General features: G+C 36.7%; 1 protein-coding gene and 1 long non-coding RNA gene across 7 annotated transcripts in view; one reads left to right on the top strand and one right to left on the bottom strand.

The window, feature by feature from the left end:
• LOC116282251 (uncharacterized) overlaps positions 1–11,217 on the top strand; it is a 70,723-nt gene extending 59,506 nt beyond the window's left edge. For all 4 annotated transcript variants that reach the window (XR_012075467.1, XR_012075469.1, XR_012075470.1 and 1 more), the window contains 2 exons: positions 10,083–10,225; positions 10,529–11,217. This is a non-coding gene — a long non-coding RNA (uncharacterized lncRNA). The remainder of the gene's footprint in view (positions 1–10,082; positions 10,226–10,528) is intronic.
• Positions 1,555–22,842, bottom strand: ZNF404 (zinc finger protein 404). Of its 3 annotated transcripts, XM_031681871.2 has the most exons (5): positions 22,755–22,842; positions 21,805–21,883; positions 10,104–10,163; positions 7,696–7,822; positions 1,555–4,439 (listed from the first exon to the last, which is right to left on the bottom strand). In XM_031681871.2, the coding sequence occupies exons 3-5, from the start codon at positions 10,110–10,112 to the stop codon at positions 2,992–2,994; spliced, it is 1,584 nt and encodes a 527-aa protein (XP_031537731.1). In that variant the 5' UTR covers positions 10,113–10,163; positions 21,805–21,883; positions 22,755–22,842; the 3' UTR covers positions 1,555–2,991. The 3 variants fall into 3 exon arrangements, with proteins under 3 accessions (XP_031537731.1, XP_072823041.1, XP_015098479.2); XM_072966940.1 differs by lacking the exon at positions 22,755–22,842 and having other exon boundaries at positions 21,805–22,025; XM_015242993.3 differs by lacking the exons at positions 10,104–10,163; positions 21,805–21,883; positions 22,755–22,842 and having other exon boundaries at positions 7,696–7,840.
• Positions 22,843–23,939: the final 1,097 nt, after the last annotated feature.

The following is a 23,939-nucleotide window of genomic DNA, read 5'->3' as shown; positions in this document are numbered from 1 at the left end:
GGTGTGGAGGGTGGGAAGGGATAGACTGGGATTTCAAAATTGTAGAATAGATAAACAAGATTACACTGTATAGCACAGGGAAATATACACAAAATGTTATGATAAATCACAGAGAAAAAAAATGTGACAATGAGTGTGTATATGTCCATGAATGAGTGAAAAATTGTGCTGAACACTGGAATTTGACACAACACTGTAAAATGATTATGAATCAATAAAAAATGTAAAAAAAAAATAAATAAATTGGTGATTAAATTTTGTAACTGTTCGTAGGACCATTCAGGTTTTCTGTTTCTTCTATACTTGCTTTTGACAATTATTATTTTTCTAGATGTTTATCTATTTCAATTAAATTCTCAAACTGTTGGCCAAAAAAAAAAATGTGGATTCCTTAGAATTTTAAGGCAAAAGTCTAATGTCTCCCTAATTGCTTTGCTCCATAGTGTGAAAAGTATCATGGTTTAGTATATACATATAGATATTATGAATCATTATTACTTTATGGAACTGTTGAAACAGGAAACAATGAATTAATTTATCTTATGTTCTTTGCCAACGTGCACTGGTTGAATGATTGAGTTTTACAAAGATTTACCATACTTTGAACTTTGAGACTTAAAAAAAATTTGCCAAATATTTCATAATCAAAACCCCCAAAATGACAATGTGATGTATGTTTTCTCACATACCACACTGCATATAAACAAACAAAATCTGAAACTCCAAGAAAAGGAAAACTTTTTTGTGGCCTAGATAAAACAGTAGGAACATTTGTTGAAACTGAAATTTTTCATACATTAATAAAAATAATTTTACGTATTTTCTAGATGAATCAATATAGAAAATATTTTCACTGTAATCAAAAGCATTGTGAAAATATTGCTTGCAATGAAGAAATAGGAAATCTTAGTGAAGAAATAGGAAATCTTAGTTAAGAAATAGAAACTATAACAAAGTACTAAATAAAAAGTCTAGAATTGAAAAGTGCAATATCTCAAAATTTGATAAAACATTTGATAAAAAAGCTTAACAGCAGAATTGAGAGGACAGAAAAAAATCAGTGAATCTGAAGACACAGCAATAGAAATTATCCAACCTGAAAAACTGAAAAAAAAATGTTGATAAATAACAGAGCCAATGACCTATGAGACGGTATCAAAAGATTTAACATATGACTAGCTACTTGGAATCCCAGAAGGAGAAGTAAGGGCAGAAAAAAAATCTGACACATTACACACAGAGGAAAAATAGTTCAAATGACTTCTTATAACCTATGGAGACCAGAAGTCAGTGATATAATATCTTTAAATATATCTATATCTGTATCTATATATGTATAACAAACCTCAGAATTCCATAGCAAGAAAAAACATCCTTTAAGAACAAAGACAATCCAGAAAAAAAAAACTATGAAAATTCATTAGCAGACATGTACTCCAAGAAATGATAAATTAAATTCCTCAAGCTGAAGGGAAATGATACCAGATGGAAATTTAGATCATGTGAAAGGAATGAAGAGCATGTGAAAAAGTAAATATATGGGTAAATATTTAAGATGAGGGGGTTTTTTGGTCTTAATTTTTAAAAATACATAAAGCTGTTTCAATTTCCAAGTGGAGTGCTGATGTGATTTTCCATGGATTACTTCTTAATTGCAAAGAAAAAAATGTACCAATACAATGGAGAGAGCTGGTGGTCAGTACATGAACCAAGAGATCAAACATAGCTTCACTTTATGTCACCTGTTATTGTACAAATATTGAATACACAGTATTATCTATGAAATTATCTTGCCAAAAATTTAAAATCTGAAACATAATGAAGCCTCTAGACGTAACAATCCAGTTCACAATAAATAGGAGGGATAGAGAAACCAGTTAAGCCTGCCTGGAGAAAAATTAGGACAAATACAGAATGTGGAACATTATATGCGTTACTTCTCCTGAGTCTTCAAAAAGTTTAAGTTACAAAGCAGGTGGAGGATAAGTTCTCGACCAAAAGAGACTCAAGAGCCATAATCATGTAAAATATATGGGCTTAGCTTGGTTTTTGGCTTTTAAAAAAAGTCAGCACTTTTAAAAGACATTCTCTAAACTGGAGAAATTTGTAAATGGACTGATTACAGAATGGTATAGGTCTACTGTTAATGTTTTTAAGGTGACAGTGGCTCAGTGGTCATATAGATTATCTTTAAATCCAGGAGTTGAATGTTGATTTTTTTTAGAGGTGAAGTGATACCTAAATCATTCACTCCAAAAGCACAGAAAAATGATTATGCAGTATATATATTCAATATGTGATAAGTGTGATATATGTGAATCTGTATATATACATTTTTATATGAGAGAGAGAGAGATACTGAATGTAGAGGGAGAATAAACAAACCTAAACCTTCATTGGACCGCTGTTGTATCTTTTCTGTAAATTTGAAAATTTTCAGAAACTTGAGGGAAACTTTTCCATGTCAACATCTGTTTTCTGTCAACCTGTCACTGTTAATGTCTTAAGTTCCCTGAATTGTAGAGAATGTAGATTCTGTTACCTGTATTATAGAACTTGTCATAAGAAAATTTCTTCAAATCACTTTCCAATTTTTCATTAGCTATACTCTCACTCTTCAACAGAAGCATAGAGTTTCTTCCCATTATTAATCTTCAGGGGGATAAGCTTTGAATAAAACAGTTTCTTGTTTAATATGTTCTATGGGAATTTGTCCAAAATGAATTATCTAAAGTAAAATATGGGTAAGTGATGATAGAAGGATTTAAAAAATATACTCATAGGGTCTTCCTTCCACATGAATTTGTTTATAGTAATGCTAGTAATTATCATTTTAAATGATAACAATATTTAGTAAGCAAATACTGTGTTAGATGCCCTACCAAGCATTTATAATTTACGTTAAATAATTTAACCTTTACCATAATATCATTATGTGGTGGAAGAATGATAATGTTAAAGGATGTGCCATGGCTAACAGCTTTCTGACTCTCATTCCATTAAGAGTTTCTCACCTGTGTGAAGTCTTTGATGTTGAGTAAGTTGATAGCAACGAGGAAAGGCCTTCCCGCATTCCTTACATTTGTGTGGTTTCACACCAGTATGAATTCTCTGATGTTGAGAAAGACCTGAGATAGAACGAAAGGCCTTCCTACATTCTTTACATACATATGGTTTCAAACCAGTATGGATTGTCTGATGATAAATTAGTTGAGAATTAAGTCTAAAGGTTTTTCCACATTCCTTACATTCATAAGGTTTCTCCCCGGCATGGATTGACTGATGTGTTTTAAGGTCTCCTACACGACTGAAGGCTTTCCCACATTGTTTACATTCATACGGTTTCAAATCACTATGAATTATTTGATGTTGAAGAAGGTATGAATGGAGCTTAAACGTCTTCCCACATTCTTTGCATTCATGTGGCTTCTCACCAGTATGAATTCTCTGATGTTGTGTAAGTTGAGATCCTCTACAGAAGGCCTTCCCACATTCCTTACAGTCATAGAATTTCTCACTACTATGAATTCTCTTATGTTTAAGTAGGCTTGAGCCCCTACTAAAGGCCTTTCCACATTCCTTACATTCATGAGGCTTCTCACCAGTATGACTTCTCTGATGTTCAATAAGCAGATAGCTGCGAACAAACGCCTTTCCACATTGTTTACATTTATATGGTTTCTCACCAGAATGAATTTTCTTATGTTGATAGAGACTTGAACGATGACCAAAGGACTTTCCACATTCCTTACAGATATAGGGTTTCACACCATGATGAATTTTCTGATGTAGACACATATGTCGATACAACCTAAAAGTTTCCCCACATTCGTTACATTCATAGGGTTTCAAGCCAATATGAATTTTCTGATGTTCAGTAAGGTGAGAATGACGTCTGAAGGCCTTCCCACATTGCTTACATTCATAAGGTTTCACACCAGTGTGAATTATCTGATGTTGAATAAGCTGTGAATAAAACCTAAAGGCCTTCTCACATCCATTACATTCATAGGGCTTCAAATCAGTGTGACTTTTTTTATGCCTAATAAAATGCTGGAGAACTATAAAGGCCTTTCCACATTCCTTACATTCATAGGATCTCACACCACTGTGGTCTCTCAGATGTTCAGTAAGGTGTGAATATTTCCTAAAGCCCTTCCTACATTCCTTACATACATATGACTTCTCTCTAGTGTGAATTTTCTGCTGTAGGGGAAGGGATGTATGTTTTCTGAATATCATTTGACTAAAGTATCCTACTTTAGGTGCCTGTTGTCTCTCAAATTCAGTTCTGATCCATGAGTCATTCCTGAAAATAAACCCCATAAGGTTGAAGGTTGAAGGTTTACTTCTTTTCATTGGCTCACAATGGTATGAATTTACTTCATAGCTGCTTTTTTCTGAAGATAATCCTTTGCTCTCAGTTGTGAAGTCAATGTCTGAAAGAAAACGAGAAAACATTAAACAAATGCTATTTTCCTATACTGGGGGTCAGAAAAGGCCTTCCATAGTAAGAACAGTGATAAATTGACAAGTATATCCATTAGAAATGAAAGGGTCGTCAAATCCTAAAATACAGTGATGAAGTTGTTTAAAGGCAAGAAGAGCTCAGAAAATTATGAAAGTTCACACAAAACTATAAAGTTTGTGAGGAGGCAAAGAGAAAAAGTCAGCAGTTCTCATATTTAGTGTGGATCAGAATTACCAAGGGAATTTATTACACATACTACCCTTCCGATACCCACTGAGACTAAGCAAATCAGAATGTATGAGTGGGTCCTGTTCGTCTGCATTTCTAATATTCTCCACCAGATGGCTCTCTGTGATTTTTTTCAATGGTCTGTCTTCACCTTAGAATGAAACCCAAGCACATAACCATGAATAAGAAGACTCTTATCTTATTTCTACAAATTTTCATTTCAAGCCCCTGACATCTTTGTTCCCTAAATCCGACAACACTGCATCTTTTCAGCTACCAGAACATATCACAACCTTTCCCACTGCCTGGGGCTTCATGCAAGACGCTCTGCCTTTCAGGAATCCTCTTAGATGGCTTCTCTCCATTACTGTCTCCAGGTGTTGCAAGTTAGAAACCACTTCCTCAGAAAGGCTGGCTCTGCTAACTCTGTGTAAATTCATATCCTTTATTCTACCTCCAATAGCTAAGTCTGTGTCTTCATGGTACTCTTCTCTATTACATATTTATTGTCTCATTTGTTTTTCTACTTATTTTCTTACTCTAAAACTCACTTATGGACTTGAAATTTCTTTCAACTACCACTGAAAAACAAGTTCTACCACAAGGTAAGTATTAAATAATTATCTGTAGAATAAAATACTGAATTAAAAAAGTAATGGGTGAAAATCAAGGTAAGGATGAAAATCAAGGTCACTGGAGAAGGCAGCTGAGTAAAATAAACATCTAGTTTGTGAAAATTATGCAACAGTTACCAGCTATCTCTCTTTGACTCTAGTCTCCCACCTCTTATTATTGTAAAATGTGCTTTCCTCTCTCATTTACCTTATAGATGAGAAAAGTGCACATCCAAACCAACTCAGTCAAAAACATAAATGGAAAAGTTGATACCTGACTGTTCTCCAGCTGCCTGTCCCCTTAAAACTATACACATCTTTACCATTGTTGTTTAATCCTTCTGTGCATGGCCATGATTGGTTTTGTTTAAGTAATCAGATGTTATACTACCTTCATCAGGATACTTTCAATATTATCCATCCACCCTACAGATGCTCAATGTTTTGTCCCCAAGGTCTTTCCCCAGTTCTCCCTTTTATTCCTTTATAGCCAAGGCCAATTGTTTTTGAATTTTACAGAAATGTGTATCCATAATTTATCAGGAGTTGTATCAGTTGATATATTTTTAAAGACTTACAAAAGTCTAAGCAAATGAACTTGGGGATGTTGAGGGAAAAACAGAGTAACTGAATGGGAGAAACTCGAGTGGCTAGGACTCTGCAACAAGGGATATGCTGAATGTAGGCTGAAGACTGGTAATCCAGATGGTGGAGCAGCCTGAGGAAATCTGATGTGCTTAGTGGATCAAGTATGAACTGAAGACAAGTGGAATTCTTCTTTGAATAAAGTATGATATGTTTAAAATGTCAAAATAATACAAGCAATATTCTCTGAACCAATGAGAAATGAGTAACAATCTCAAAAAGCCAAAATATTTTCTATTTATAAATGAAAAGCTCTCAACAACTGCTGTTAGGTCAATGAGAAAATACAAACTGAAACCACAGAACTTCTTGAAAACAATGATGATGAAAACACCACACTTCAGAATCTATGGATTTCAACCACAGTGCAGCAAACTCAGAGACTAAAGACTAATGTCTAATGAAAAATAAAAGAATTAAAATGAATAAATTAAGCATTCCATTTAAAAATTAGGAAAAGAAAACAGAGAAAGAATGATAAATTACACTGAAAGAAGACAGAAAAGGGAAATTAATACAAGAAAAGCAAAATGTAAATAAAATAGTATAATTAACATACAAACCACTAGCCTTATTCAAGGAGGCTAGTGGTTTGGATTTTATAGGAGGAAAATCCAGACATAACGGCAACAGAGAAATAGTCATCAATCAAGAAAGAGAAAATTTAGGAAAAAAATCATACAACTATGCAAGTAAATTTGAGATGTACATGAAATGATGGCTCTTTCTGAAAATATAATTCATCAAAACTGAGACCAGCTAAATTTACTGACTTGCTTCTAACAAATAAGAATATAGAAAGGGTAAAATAACTTTACAGTGAAGAAAACTGACAGGAACCACCTTCAACAAGTTTTTAAGGCTAATACCCCAGTATAAATCATGTTGCTATGTACCCCCAAAATCAGAAGGGTACTTCTCTGGTATTCTTCCCACAAATCTATAATCTCAGCTTAATCATAAGAAAGCATCAAACAAACCCAAAATGTGGGGCAATCTACAAAATATCTGACCAGTACTCTTGCAAAGTACCAAGGTTATGAAATACAAGGAAAGACTGAGAAATTGTCACAGATTGGAGGAGACTAAGGTCACGTGTTGACTAAATACAATATAGTATCCTGGATTGGATCCTAGAATAGAAAAAAAGAATTAGTGCAGAAACTGGTGAAACCTGAATAAAATAGGTAGTTAATAGTATGGTAAAACATTAATTTGATAGGTTTATAGATGTACCATAGTTGTGTAAGGGACCAGTACATTGGAACTCTCTGTACTGCATTTGTAACTCTTCTATAAATCTAAAATAATTTCAAAATAAAAAGTAAAACAACAACTACAGACTCCAGAACAGATGAAAAATCTAAACAAACCAATTTCCACAGAAGAAATAGGGGGAAAAATGTGAATTTATCCCCACCAAAAGGCAATCGCAATGAGCTTCCCCTGTTGGCCAGGTTTCAGTCTCTATAAATTATTTCCACTAATATGAACTAGGGTGCCTAAAAGAAGCAACTGCAGGATGGATCAGAGGGAAGTAGGAAGGTAAATGAAGGAGGGAAAATTTAGGTGCTGAATGCAGATGCCCATTTCAACCTAACAAAGCTCAAACTAGTCCTTTGAGACCATGGAGCAAAAACTTAACTGGTTTCTTGGCACAGAGCATAAAATATAAAGTAGAGAAAAGTGGATATTTCAGATAACAGATTCTACATTATTTCAGCCAGATGTCCTTACCCAGTGATACCAAGTTAGTATAATTCTCCAACATCACATCTCTGTACAAATTCTTCTGATCTGAGTTTAGACATTCCCACTCCTCCTGAGAGAAGTCTATGGCAACATCACTGAATGTCAGTGGCACCTGAAATGACAAATCCATGCATTATTTGTAAAAGTAAAAAAAAAATTTCAAGATGGAATACTGAGTTGTAATAGGAGCAATATATAAAAACAATAGGCTTAAGTTAAAGATCATGACATGATTATATGACAATAAATAAATTAGCATATCTGAAGTAGGGTGCCTACACGATCTTTAAGAATACTGTTAGAGTACACAAACTTTCTCTTAAAATATAGAAAAACTGATATATCCAAATGTATGAAAATGAAGAAAGTAATCAGACTTTCCCAATTAAATGAAGTCGTATATGTAAGCACATACTTATATACATACCTGCTATGTGCCCTAGTCACAAGCTATTAATAAATGCAAGTTCTTACATGTTTTCTCTTCAAGGAATATGTAAAAAGAATTGATTCTTCCCTAAAAGTGAATTATAAAATCCCAGCCAAAATGAGATAACAGGGCTTGGATTGACCCTCCCAAAAATGAAAAAATAACCAAAAACCTGGACAAAATGTATGAAACAATGGTTTTCAAGACATTGGGCAATGAAAAACTGATCCCCAAGAGACAAGTAACAAATGAAGTGAACCCTATAATTGCCCTCACTTACTACCAGGAGAAAGGACTTCTCTACAACTATCAGAATGGCTAAACGTTTAAACACTGAGCATTTTAAGCACTGGTGAGGATGTGAAAAAAATGGAACACTCATACACTGCTGGTGGGAATATAAAATGGTACAATCACTTTAAGAATAGTTTGTTGGTTTCCTAAAAGGTTAAACATCCATATGACCCAGCTGTTCTACTTCCAGTGCTTACCCAAGAGACATGAAAGCGTATGTCCATGCAAAGATCTATGCATGAAGGTTCACAGTAGCTTTATTTGTAGAAAGTAGAAAGAACCCAAATGTCCATCAACAGAGAGAACAGACAAATTGCAGTACATCCTGAGAAGACTAGTCAGCAATTAATATGGAATGCACAACATGGATGAATCTCAAACTAAATATGCCAAGTGAAATAAGACAGACTAAAAAGAGCACATAATGTATGGTTCTATTTGCATAAAATTCTAGAAAAACCAACTAACCTATAGTGATATAAAGCAGAACAGTGGTTGCCTGGGCATGTAGGGCAGGATGAGGAAGGGACACATAAAAGGAGGAATGAGAAAAATGTTGGAGCGATGGATATATTCATTATCTTAACTGTGGTGATGGTTTCATGGTTGCATACATCTGTCAAAACTTATCACATTCCACATGTCAAAGATGAGCAGTTTATTGTCAGTTACATTTAAGTAAATATGCCTTAAAAAGATAAAATACATACAATTAATTTTATGTCAAATATCCCCCAAAAGCTGATGAAGTTTCCTTCTTAGAAATAGGGTTGTATAAAATTAAGTAATTTTACCAAGACACAAGTTTATTATATGTCAGATTATATCATAAGTATTTCCTTTATTCTGACAAATTAACATTTTCATTTAGTCTCTCTTAAAGACATCAGATTTAATCTTAAAGTACTAAGGTATTATTAATAATATTAATATAGAGAGTATTATACCATAATAGCATTTAGGTGGGCATAAATCCTAGCCTCTTCCCCGCTGTTCAGTATTATCCACCAGACATGGTTCTAGATGATCTTCCTCTCTACAATCCTTTACTGAACTTCTGGTTCATGAGTTAGAACACACTAACGTTGGATGACTCAGAACAACGCTGAATCACTCAAGACCAGCAATTTCTCTTCCACCACAAAGTGGACCTCAGAACCCTACTCATTTCTCAGAGACTCCTTAGCCAAAACCATTCCCCTCACCTCTAGGCAGGCACCAAGTCCATTTCTATCCCAACCCAAAAGATTTTCAAAGCTGAGATGAGACCATTCATTATCAAATTCTCCCTTATCTACCTGAAAAGTTGTAGAGGAAGTTCTCCCTCCTCTGGTCAGACAGGACCACCATTTCTATATAACAAAACTATAAATCTGACAAGGGAAGCTCAAATATTTCCTTCAAGGTACTTCAACCTTTCACTGCTCCAATACTGCTCTCAAGAGAAGACTGAACACAGAAGATGAATAAATTATTTGATGGATCAGTGAAAAATCAGTTTGAAAAACAGGGGCAAATAAGAAGGGCACCATCCTTCTCCTTAAGGAGAGGAAATTTGAAATAGGTTCAGAGATACAGCTTTCCTAGGAGGGAGGTTTGGGGATAAAGAATGAAAATATTACCTGAATTAAAAATCCTAATATTTCAGGAAGGAGAGACATCTACTTACCTGGGACATGGTTTTTGAACTGCCAGTCCTCCTCAGAAACTCAGTCCAGAGAAGCCAGAGCTGAGGGAGGAAGAAGAAGCCTTGAGACGCAACATACCTCAGAACTCCAAAAATTATTTAAGGTAAGAGAGCCTTTCTTTTTTCTTATTTATTCCTGCTTCCCACCATCCTCACCAACTCCCTGCCCTCCCAAACACATAAACACACTTCAGGGGATATGAAAAGGAGTCCAGACAAATCCAAGCCCCTTCCATGCCTGGGGAAACAAGCCACACAAGCATGCATACAGGGCAGAGGCCCTCATGCACCAAAGCCAGATCCAGACACCCAGCTCTGGTCTGTTTCTCATTCTGATCACGCCTAATGTACCCAGCCTGGGTTGCCCGGTCATACTGAGTAGATCCCAATCCAGCCCTACCTTCCAGGGTTGAGAGTGCGCCGTACAACCCAAGCTTCAACAACCTTATTGGCCCCAAGGTGGACCTGGACTCTGCCAGACAAAAGGCAGACAACAGTAGAGACCAACCTGGAAGCCTTGACCACTATAAATGAAACTGCCTGTCCATGTGAAGCCTGAACTTGACTCCCACGATCCTCTGGGCTGACCAACCTGGACTTCCCCATCAGGGTCCACTGTGCTTGCTGATACGAATCATTGCCTGTGACCCCTCTCCCCTGCTCCCAACCCACCCACTACCCACAAGGGTGGAGTGGATTCATGCTCACTGAAGCTGTATGGCAACACATAGATTTTTGTAACCTTCTGTGTGATAGATGCTCTATGCACATTAACATGTAATCCTGAAATGTACTGATAATCAGTTCAATAGATAAGGAAATAGAAGCTCAAAGAAGTAAAGATATTTTTCCATGTCACAAACAAGTAGAAGTGATGTGTTTTTCATCACATTTTTTTCTATTTTTAATTTTTAATATTTTTGGGTTTTTTTCTTCATTTGTATTGAATCACATTTCTGTAATTATAAAGCCAACTTTTTTTCCCAAATGTTGCCCCTGATGGCCAGACTTTGTTCCATTGTATGAAACCTGAGCGTAGGTATTCAAGACATCACCTATCAAAAGATTTACTAAAGAGATGTTTTAAAGCAATAAAATATTATCATTTTACAGGTATTCAGCTGTCAGATTTTAAAAGTTGATGACACACTACATATTAGTAAGGTTGTAGGGAGAAGCACATCCTCATTGCTGTCCTGTAGACCTGTGAAAGCCTAGTGCAACTGAGACACGTAAGTAGAATTCTGCATAAGAATTTAACAATGAAGGGCCATTTCTGAGATTCCATCCAAAGAAGATAAACCATAAAATGTGCCTAGAGATGTATAAAGGAATATGATGATGGACACTTACTAAAATGAAAAAAAAAGCTGCAGGAAAATCTAAAGGTAGTTAGATGAGCAGTTAATTAAATAATTGAAAGTGTATTCATAATTGCACCTCTTGGGAAGTGATGGAAATGTTAGCTATCTTTATTGTGGTGGCGGTTTCATGGGTGTATACATCTATCAACATTCATCAAATTGTACATCTGAAATATGTGTAGTTTACCGTACAGGAACCACGCCACAAGGGTGTTAAAAAAAAGTATATTCATATAATGGAAAATGAAGTAGATACTGAATATATTTATGCAGATCACTGGTTCTCAGTAGGGGGTGATTCTTCTCCCCAGGACGCATTCACAATGTCTGGCGACAATTTGGTTGCCAAGATGTGTGGAGGGGTGCTCCTGTCTCTAGTGGGTAGAGATCAGGGATGCTGCTGGCCATCCTACAATGCACAGGAAAGCCCCCCACCACAAAGAATTACCTATCCAAAAATAGCAACAGTGCTAAGGTTGAGAAACCCCGACCTAGACTCACTGAAGGAACATAACATAATCTAGAGTCTCAATAATATATTATCCACAATGCCAGCATATGATAAAACTTACAAGAAATGAAAAGAAACAAGAAAGAGTTACTGATACTCAAGAGAGAAAAATCTCAAGAGAAACAATCTCAGAGATGATCCAGATAGTGGAGCTAGTTTACAAGGACTTGAAGATACTATGATTAACGTGCTAAAGAAAACAGAGGAAAAGACAGGCGAGATGGAATGCAAATGGAGTATATCAATAAAGATTTAGAATCTTTAAAGGGAAAATCACATGAACATTTTATAGTTGTAAAAACATCATATCAAAAATTAAAAATGTATTGGATAGATTTAACAGCAGAAAATTCTATTAATTAACATAAAGTCAAATTAACAATAATCAAACAAACAATAAGAGAATTATATGAAACAGTCAAAATGTGAAATTGGACACCTAAAAGAAAATAGAACAGAAAATTTATTTGAGGAAATAATGGACAAAACATTCCAAATATCATGAAATACCCTGATACATAAATCAAAAAACTCAGCAAAATACCTAACCAAATGAAATAAAGAAATCCACACCTAGGCACGTCATGGCCAGATTGTTGAAAAACAAAGTTGAAAATATATCTTAATGTACATTTTTAAATTTTTGTTTTGTTTTGTTTTTACAAATGCTGCAGAAATGCCATTCATTACTTAATCACCATTGGTAGTTACTAGGTGCACTGAAAACATACGGACATAGCAAATCAATTAGTAGTGAAGTCATTATGAAAACCCTTTGTCAAATTACTTCAGTGCCAAATAAATCCATAATTTATTTTCTACAAATAGATAGCATGAGCATTTGTAATGATTGTCCTTTTATTTTTTTTTCCTTTTTGCCTTTTGAACCCCTTCATCCAAACATAAATGTATGTTTAGTAATAGCAGAATAGTTAAAAATCAATGATCTACCTTTGGAAGCTAGGAAAGGAAAAGCAAATTATAGAAAGTAAAACACTAAAAGAAACCAATGACATAAAAAACTCAAGTACACAACAGAGAAAAATCAATAAAGCCAAAAGCTATTTCATTGAAGAGATACAATTCATAAATCTCTAGCTGTACTGATCAAGAAAAAATCGCCAATATCAGGAATATAAAAGGAGATATCACTACATATATTACAGGCATTAAATTGATAACAGAATTTTATGAACAACTGTAGGACAATAAACTTGAAAATGTAGGTGAAATTTTAAAATTTCTGGAAAACACAATTTAATGAAACTGATCTAAGAAGTAGAAAATCTGAATATTATTGTATTTATTAAAGAAGTTAAATCTATTTTAAGGACCTTCCCACAAAATGTCAGGCCCAGAGGCTTCAGTGGCAAATTCTCCAAACATTAATTAAAAATTGAAAATGCCAATCAAATTCAGTCTCTTCTAGACAAACCAAAAAATGGACCATATCATGAGGCCAGCATAACTGTGACATCAAAACTTGACAAGGATATTACAAGAAAGGAAAATTATGGTGTATCTTTCTCATGAACAAAGGTATATGCATATTAAACAAAATCTTAGCAAGGAGAAACCAGTGATACATCTGACCAAGACATTTATTCGAGAAATTCAAAAGTCACTTAATTTTCAGAAAGCAGTCAATGTAACCTTCCAATTTTAAATAATAAAGGAGAAATATCCGTTCATTAGATGTAGAAAAACCATTTGATAATATGAACATCAGTTTGTGATAAAAATTCTCAGCAAACTAGGAACAGAAGAGAACTTCTTTAATCTGATAAAGGGGATCTTACAGAATAAAACTGAGAGGTGACAATATGGACCGCTGTCTTTCTGAGTTCAGGAATAAGGCAAGGTTGTCCACTTTTATCACTTTTGTTCAACTTTGTGCAGAAGACCTATCCGATACCGTAAGAGAAAAAAGTGAAATGAATGGTATGAAGATTGGAAAGAAAGAAGTAAATCCATCTTTATTTGCAGATAACATCATTTTGTACATAGAATACTTCAGTTCTACAAACAACTGGAATTAACATGAATTTATTAGCAAACTTGTGAAATAAAAGGTCACAGTATAAAACACAATTGTATGAAAGCAAAGCTACTGAAAAATGAAATTTTAAAGATCCCAACAGTTTATAAAAAGCATGAAAAATGTAAAACACTTTGGAATAAGTCTAACAAAAGAGGTGCAAGACTTTTAGACTGAAAGCAAACATTAAGGAAAGAAATTAAAGAAAAATTAAATAAATGGAAACATTTCATTTTCATGAATTGGAAGAATCACTTTTAAGATTATCAGTTCTCTCTAAATTGACCTATTGATTCAATGCATCTCCAAACAATGTCAGCAGATTTTTTTAGAACATTAACAAATTCATTTTAAAATTATATGGAAATTCTAAGAATCCAGAAAAGTCAGGACAATTTTGAAGAACAAAGTTGTCAAGTGCACATTACCAGATATCAAGACATAATGTGAAACTATTGTAATTAAAACAGGAGGACTGACACAGGATTGATAAACAGACCAACAGAATAGAGTCCAGAAAGAGACCTGCATATATATAGTCATATTTTTTAACAATAAAAATCTGACTGCAATTTAGAGAAGAAAGGATAGTCTTTTCAGAAAAAAAAATGGTGCCTGAACAATTGCCTACCTGCATGAAGAAAATGATTATGACCCTGATCCCACCACATACACAGATATAAATTCAAGATAGATCACAGGCGTAAACGTGAAAACTGAAACAATAAAGTTTCTGCAAGAAGAAACAGGATAATACCTTCATGATCTTAGGGTAGGCAAAATTTTCCTTTTTTTAAAATTTTTATTTCCACTTACTTTAGACTTAGAGAAAAGTTGCAAGAATATTACAGAGAGTCCCTGTATGCGCCTCAACCTGATGTTAACATCTTACATAGAACAGTGATCAAAAACAGGAAATTAACATTGGTACAGTACTACAGACGGCATATCTTATTCAGATATCACCAGTTTTCCCCATTAATGTCCTTTCTCTTTCCCAGGATCCTATGTGTGATCCCACATTGCATTTAGCTGTTATTTCTCCTTAGTCCCTTCCAGTCTCCACAGTCTTTCTTGTGGTAATAGTTGTCAGTGGCTGCCATAACAAATTACCACAAATTTAGCTTAAAACAACACACATTTATTATCTCACAGTTTCTGTGGACCCGGAGTCTGGACACAGTTTCACTAGGTGCCCTCCTCACGCTGGTCTCATAAGCTGAAAACAAGTTGTCTGCTGGGCTGTGTTCTCATTCAGAGGCTCAGCTGGGGAAGAGTCCATTTCCAAGTTCATTCAGATTAGTGGCAGGATTCACTTCCTTGCGGCTGGATGACTGAGGGCCCCAACTTTTTGCTGGCTGTCAGCTGGGGGATGCTTTCAGGTCCTAGAGGCTGCCTGCAGTTTCTTGCAATACGGGCTCCTCCAAAACTGCCACTTAGTTCAAGTCCACAAGAAGAGTCTCTTGTTCCAGTCTGCTGTGATGGAGTCTTTTATGACATAATATAACCACAGCAGGGACATCCTGTTACTTTTGCCATATAAACTAACCTAATCACATCACAGGAGTGGCATCCCTTCACCTTTGCCATTTCCTATTGGTTAGAAGCAAGTCACAGGTCCCGCTTGCACTCCAAAGGAGGGGGTCATACAATGGCATAGACACCGGCAGGCAGGAACCATGGGGTCACCCTAACGTCTGTCCACCACACCTATCTTCATGACCTTTTCACTTTGGAAGAATACCAATCGTTTATATCATCAAATGTTCCCTCCACTTGGTTTGTCTGATGTTTTCCTAATTGGAATGAGGCTCTGCATTTTCGGCAGTACCACCACAATTCTGTGTCCTTCTCACTGCATCATATGAAAGGGCTCACGATCACGATGTCAGTGCTTTACCACTGATGACATTAACCTTGATCACTTGGTGAAACTACTTTCTGATGGGTTTCCCCACTAGAAAGTTACTCCCTTTCCCTCCGTAGTTAGTATCTTGAGTGGTGGAAGATACTTTAACACTATGCAAATCCTTTCTCACTTCAAACTTTCACCCACTAATTTCAGCATCTATCCATGGATCTGGTCTGAACCAACTGTTACTGTGGTGTTTGCCTAATGGCTGGTTTCTATGTCCCTCTTTCCCCCTATATTCAACAACTGGAAGTCTACTGTAAGGAAGAGCTGTCCCTTCTTCCTCAGGAAAAGATGTTTTAAAGAGAACAAAAATGCAATAACCATAAAAAAATTGGTAAATGAACTCTGTTAAAACGAAGAACATCTCTTCATTATAGGACATCATTAAGAAATTGAATAAGAAGCTTCAGGCTAATAGAAGATACTTCCTTTGTCTCTGACTCTACACACACACATACACACACACATACACACAGAGGTTTATATACACACAAAGAGGACTTGTATTCAAAATATATCTAAAATCCCTACAAATCAATAGGAAAATGAACAAAAGCCAGGCTAAAGAAATGGACGAAAGAGCTGAATAGACACTTAAGAGTATGTCAGAATGGGCAGAATCATATGAAAAGATGCTCATATCATTATCAGAAAAATGCAAATTAAAATCACAATGAGATACAGCTACACATGCATCAGAATGGCTAAATTTAAAATGACTGACACTATCAAGTGTTGGCCAGTTTGAAAAGGAACTAGACCCTGCACACATTGCACTGGAGTGTAAATTAAGTCAACCACTTCCACCCCCAGGTATAGTCTCCGGAAAAACAAGACCATATGTCCACAAAAAAGACGTGTACAAGAATTTTCATAAAAGGTTTATTCATATTAGGCAAATACTGGAAACAATTCATCATCATAAGAATGGTGTGATAAAGGCATTCAGTGGACTACTACACAACACCTAGGTGGCGGGGGGACCTACTGATTGACAACACAACATGCATAAATCTCAAAAGTACGATTTTGGACAAAAGGCAGCAGATGCAGGAGATTCCATTCACGTGAAGTTCAAGAAGCAGCAAATCTCATTATGAGTGACAGAAGTCAGAATAACATTTACTTCTTGTGGGGGAGGGGTGGTCTAACTGGGATGGGACACAGGTAAATCCTCCAAGTGGGGATAGAAACACTCAATGTCTTGATCTGAGTGGTGTTTTCAGATGTAAAGATTAAGCTAAGTACACAGCTAAGATTTGTGTACTTAAAAAAAAAGATGTGTACTTTATTATATATATTAAATAAAAAAATATATGTATTTCAATGAAAAATGATACAGACCTTTATTTGATGATAATCAGTAAAAACATTATATTTCTAATGTTATCCTGTTATGGCAAATAAAATAACACGTGTGAATAAATGCATGTGCATTGGGGGATGGATTCAAAAAATTTGGAGTAAAATGTTTACAGAGGTTGCCTCTTCACTTTGGTCTTTTCTGTATTTTCTGAATTACTGTATGAGAATGGATTGCTTTTCTAATAAAAATTATAATAGAGCTAATCACTCTTTTTTGAGATTGGAGGGTGAAATAAAAGAGATATGAATATGGTGATATTTCAGGTATTATGATAAGGCTTTTTTTTCTCCAAGGGCTTAAAGTCTTTTTTTGTTTTAATTGAAGTATAGTCAGTTTACAATGTTGTGTTAGTTTCTGGTGTACAGCACAGTGATTCACTTACACATAATATATATATATATTCATTTCATATTATTTATCATTATAGGCTATTACAAGGTATTGAATATAGTTCCCTATACTATACAGTAGGACCTTGTTGTTTACCTATTTTATGTACAGTAGTGTGTATCTGAATGTCCCGGACTCCAATTCATTCCTTCCCACCCGCTTTACCCTCCTGATAATCATAAGTTTGTTCTCTATGTCTGTGAGTCTGTTTCTGTTTTGTAAATAAGTTCATTTGTGTCCTTTTTTTTAGATTCCACATATAAGTGATATCATATGATATTTGTCTTTCTCTGTCTGACTTACTTCACCTAGTACGACAATCTCCAGGTCCATCCACATTGCTGCAAATAGCATTATTTTATTATTTTTGGTCGCTGAGTAGTATTCCATTGTGTATATACACCACAACTTCTTTATCCAATCATCTGTCAACAGACATTTAGGTTGCTTCCATGTCTCGGTGATTGTAAATAGTGCTGCTTTGAACACGGGGGTGCATGTACCTTTTCACATTAGAGTTTCCTCTGGATATATGCAAGGGCTTAAAGTCTTTGAGTTGATTGTCTCCCATTGGAATATCAAGGTTCTGTGTCTTGAGTCATGAGCTTTGATATGCAATAGTTCTCCCTTTACTGGTTTCCCTTGACTCACCTGGACAAATCTGCTTGTCACTACACTCTCCACCTACTAGGCCTGGAACCCTTGTTCCAACTCAGGAATTACACCTGGCTTGGAAACAGAAAAACCTGCACATAAAAGAAACGGTGCTTAGGCCTGCTGTGGCTGTCAGTGAATTCAGATACAGTCCTATGGTGAAGGGGCAGGGAAGTCCAGTACAAGAAGGGCCAAAGGAAAGCCATTCAAGGAACCAGGATGGTGATGCTTCAAGGAAGACAGAGTAGAACATCACTGAATCTCAGACCCCTCATAAACTCAAACACTTCAGCTTCCCTAGAGGGTCACATTAAGGGACTAAAAAAGCTCCAGAGATCAGATTTTAAATTTAAAGATTTGATCATAAAATAAGAAGAGAAGGTATAGCTCAGTGGTAGAGCACATGCTTAGCATGCACAAGGTCCTGGGTTCAATCCCTAGTACCTTCATTTAAAAAAATTTTTTTAAATAAAGATTTGATCATAAATGCTCTGCTTCTGTGATGTTTCAGCGTCTCATCCCTATACAAGTTCTGAGAGGGTATGGTCATCAGTACTGCACCCAGCAGAGGCTGTTGCCACATTCCCAAATGTCACTACCCTGAAATTACAAGGACCTAAGTTCCCATATGGCCCTGAGAAACTGGAAGAAGTGAAGTTGATTAAGATATGGAAGTGGAACAGCATGGAGAGCAGGTGTGTTTAGCATTCTGAATTCAGCAGCAGCTGATTGGTTAAATGTGTAACAGAACATCTATGTAATGAAATATTAAGCAGTCATTATATGCTAAGTCTGAGAATCTGTTAAGGGAATGAAAATATTCAAAAATATCACGTCAGTTGAAAAAACCAGGTTACAAAGACAAAAAACTCAATTAAAAAGTGGACAAAAATGGGAATAGACATTTCTCCAAAGAAGATACACAAATGGCCAATAAGCACATGAAAAGATGCTCAACCTCACTAATCATCAGAAAAAATGCAAATCATAAACCACAAGACCTACTTCATACTCACTAGGATAACAACAGGCACTGGTGAAAATGTGGAGAAACTGGAACCCTCACACATGGCTGGTAGGAATGTAAAAAGGTATAGACATTTTGGAAAAGAATCTGACAGGTCCTCAAAAGAGTTACCATATGACACAGCAATTCCACTCCTAAGTATATACTTAAGAAAAATAAAAATAATATATGTCTACACAAAAACTTGTACACCAGTGTTCACGGCAGCGTTATTCACCATAGCTAAGTAGAAACAACTCAGACGTCCATCAGCTGATGAATGGGTAAGTAAAATGTGGTATATCCATACAATGGAGTATTATTCAGCCTTAAAAAGGAAGGAAATTCTGAAGCATACTACAACATGGATGAATCGATGTGAATCATATTGGAAACACCATGCTAAGTAAAAGAAGCCAGTCACATTCAGGATAATTCACAATAAAAAGATATATTTATTCAAATTATACATTGAAGGGCTGGGCTGTTAGCTAGAGACATTTATATGTGAAGCAGCTCTTTAAAGAAGTAAGATACACAAATAGGTCTGTAATACACATATTTGGTATAATATACATAATTGAAATTAATAAAACCTGGAAGACCAACTATTATTATGCTACATTCTGTTAGGATCTTTTAAAAAGCACACATTTAGTAGTCCATTTGTGCTTAAAATATTCCTATGTGTGAGAAGCTTAAAGAAAAAAAAAGCTCTGTACATGATGATGAAAAGAAAGTAATAAATTTTTTGAAATTGCACTGTTGAAAAAAAAAAGCCAGTCACAAAAGACGACAGATTATGTAATTCTAGTTCTACAAAATGTCCAAAAGGGGAAAATTAATAGAGACAGAAAGAAGATAAGTGGTTGTGGGATACAGGCAGTGACTGCTAATGGGTTAGGGTCTCCTTTTAGGGGGATGAAAATGTTCTGAAGTTGATTGTGGTGATGGATGCACAAAAATTGTGTACTTCAAATGGTTGAATGGTGTGGTGTGTGAATTTCATCTCAATAAAGCTGTTGAAATATCAGGTTATGAATGCACAAAATTATACACATAGAAAATATGATTATGAAATATATGTACTTATCAATATAGAGAGAAAAGTGACAGACATCAATAAACAGATAAACGTATATAAAAGCATATACCCATTTATTAATATTTCTTATTTGTGTGTCATAGCCCTGGTTTTCTTCCTTTTCCTAAAAGTATATTTCAGAAAATTTTAAACAATAGCCATTCCTTAATTTGATACTCACATACAGAGACACACAGACACAGACACACACGTTTTTTATTTTCTAAAGGAGAAACCTCTTCTCCAAACAGGTGGGAAAAAAAGTCTCATCTCTCTCTCCTTTTAATATCCCTGAACCTGAAGATTAAGCCTGGTACACTCTAGAACAAAGCTCCTCAAAATTTTGTCTCTGGGAACTTACCAGAAATGTAGGTTCTCAGCTCCATCCCAGACCTGCTGAGTTGGAAACTCTGAGGCTGGGGCTCAGCAAACTGTATCTGAACAAGCCCTGCAGGTGACTCTGATGCACCTGACATTTGAGAACCAACACTGTTCTAAAAACAGTTGCTGTGTTTTTACTGAAAGATTTTACTTCATTACTGTCAGATCCCAGGACCTGAACCAACCCTAATTTGTTTGCCTATAGAAATGTACATCCGTGTAAACTGGAGGCTGTGATGGTTTGTATATATTAACAGGAGTCTCAATGCTGCTTCCTGGAATTCTATGTTCCTGAGTGATAGGTTTATTTTGATTCTGCACCTGTCCCCTAGCCACAATGTCCTACAAACAGCTGATAAGACATCTTGTCACATTTAATGTCACTAGAATAAAAAGTCTAAGGTAGAAAATCCATTTTCCTTCACAGATTTCTCATAGTTTGACCATATTCTGGCAGCGCTGCTATAGAGAGAGTGATGTCTCTTTCTATCAACTCCAAGGCAGGTCACCTGAATTTCTCTAGTGGCATTTCACATCCTCTATCTTACTTATTCCTATTCTGATTTCATTTCTTTACTGGATAACAAGTCATTTAAGGATAGAAGCTATATCTTTTTGTCATTGCATTCCAACAAGTACAAGCCTAAATATCTGGTATTTGACTCAAATTCCAAACTAGAAATTTATCCTTAGGAAATGACTATAAAAGCACATAAAGATCTATGCATAATGATGTTCGTTGTAGACAAATTTTGTTCTTAATTAAAAATTAGAAATATAATCGCTAACAGTAGGCCACAGGTTAAATAAATTACGATGAGAAGGGTTTGGGGTTCTGACAAGGGTGATTCATCTGTGTGGCCCTACAATTTACAGATATGTCACTATCAGGCAGGACATTTCAGCAGAAGGAAAAGAAGGATCTCATGCTTTTAAGATTAAAGTGTTTTATGAATGAGGAAACACAAACTCACCTGAACTCAAACTTTTTGAAGTGTAACAAAAAATTCTTTCCTCTCTCAGGATCCTTTTTTGTGTAAGAGACAAGTAGCACTGGGAAAAGAGAAGGCAAACATGAGACACCAGGATGTTCTTGGATAGCACATTCACTTACAAAACACCCTCCTTCCATGACCACACCTCACCCAGTCCACCGCAACCAGATGGGAGGAGGGAGGCTGAAACAGCATTGACTTTTCCCAGTATGAGAGAGGCCAGGGTCACTGATGTCGAGGGTGAAATCTGTCTAATTCACATTAGGTTCCTGTGGCAAGAGTTGTGGAAATGTTGAGGTTCTGAAATGTACAGCTGACCTCTCGGTGCTTCCAATGGGGACCCTCCCAGGAGGGAATCCTACTTCTGGGACCTCATCAGGTCTTCCCAGAAGCCTGTCTTGGGGCCACATCCCGCTTCAGAAAAGTCTCATCTCATGATCAAGTCTGTGTCTTCTTGCTGGGATCCTCCATTCTTACATTCGAAAGCTCAGAATCTGGTTTATCGCCTTGATCTGCGGCAGACACCAAGTGGCTGTGAGGGGAGAGGGCTGAGGACTCAGTACAGCCTACAGCCAAGAGTTCCAGCGACAACCCACACGGACACACAACCTTTGCTCATCCAAAAGCCACGCAGTTAAACACAATCACCCAGTTAAATACGGACACAAACAGACACATCATCATGGAGACACGCCTATACACACACGCACACAAACACACACATACGCACATGAGAGTCTCAATAGGCACACAAATCTCTGCTGCTCACGCAGACACGGGCCTGCGACTCGAGGCCCGACACGCCCTTTCCGCGCCCGGAGAGTCCTCGCCTTGAGCGCCTGTCACTCCACCATGGGTTCCAGTCCGGCTGTAGTCAGGGACTATGAAAGCCTCCTCCGATTTTTTTTCTTTGGATACAATCTACTCACCACGTAGGGACCACAGCTGCTGGGCCACCGGAAGAGGACCCAGGACAGAGGCCGAAGCGAGCCCGGTGGCTTCTGGGAAATGCAGTCCATCCGGAATAGCCCCGGCGGCAGGGAACCCGCGGTGCTCCGTGTGCGCAGGCGCAGCCTTGTGTCGGCGGGCGGCCGAGGTAGACCCCAATCCCGGAGGACAGTGGTTTCAGGTGGTCCTGCGAAAGTGGAAAAGGCGAGTGGAATCGGAGTTTAGGATGTAGAGGGCAGAGCGGGCGGTTGATGACTTCAGAGCCTCAGACCTGCGTGCAGAAGAAGGAGAAAGTGGTGGGCTCCTGGGTAGGATGGTCCCCTGGGTGTGAGCTCCGTGAGGACAAGGTCTTTATAGTCTTTCACGCCCCCACCATCAGCACCTGGAGTAGCACCGGGAGCACAGCGGGCGTTAAGTGTGCATTTGTTTTAAAGAAGGAATGCCTGGGCATGGGTGGGTGTGTTCGCGTTTTCATTCTCTGTGACATTGTGGGACCCACTGTGTGTCTGTAACCGCGTATGTGGTTGTGTTTCTGTTTGTGGTTTGTTTCGTAGAGTGTGGATGTGAAAATGGTTTATGTTTCAGATTTTGATATACGATTTGTTAAGCACACTTCCTCCCCGCTTCTCCATCCCACCACGAAATTCCTCATGCCCATTAATTTGCCTTTCTCTCCATTGAAGGCTCAGTCTGGCTGACTTGCCAAAGACACATCCTTGCAGGGCAGACTCATCCATTAGGCACAGTGGGCAAAGTGCCTAGGGCCCACAAATAAAGGTCTTTAAATGTCGGAAATAAACATTAAATTTTAGGTCAAAGAAATGTTTAATTGGAAGAAATTATTTATCTACTATTAATTTATTATTATTACTATACCTAAACAGTTGTAAAATACTGTTATTTTTATTTTATGTTTCATGGAAGAAGAGGCCCACGAAAGTCATAATGCAGCCATGCATCTTAGCCAAATCAAATCAGATTTCAATCTAGCCTTAATCTCCCAGCTCCCCACTGGGACTTGTGAAAACAGCACAGTACCTGCTGACCTTAGGTGAACTGCGGTGAACTCTGAGCTTCCCTCCGATACCAAAGCCAAATAAGGACACTACGTCAAGAAGACAAGAGAAAACAAGTGTTGGTGAAGATGTGGAGATAAGGGAACTCTT

The sequence above is a fragment of the Vicugna pacos genome, chromosome 9, assembly GCF_048564905.1.
Source record: "Vicugna pacos chromosome 9, VicPac4, whole genome shotgun sequence".
Classification (NCBI taxonomy): Eukaryota; Metazoa; Chordata; class Mammalia; order Artiodactyla; family Camelidae; genus Vicugna; species Vicugna pacos.
The sequence above is the reverse complement of the archived record's forward strand: the minus strand, read 5'-3'. Positions and strand labels throughout refer to the sequence as shown.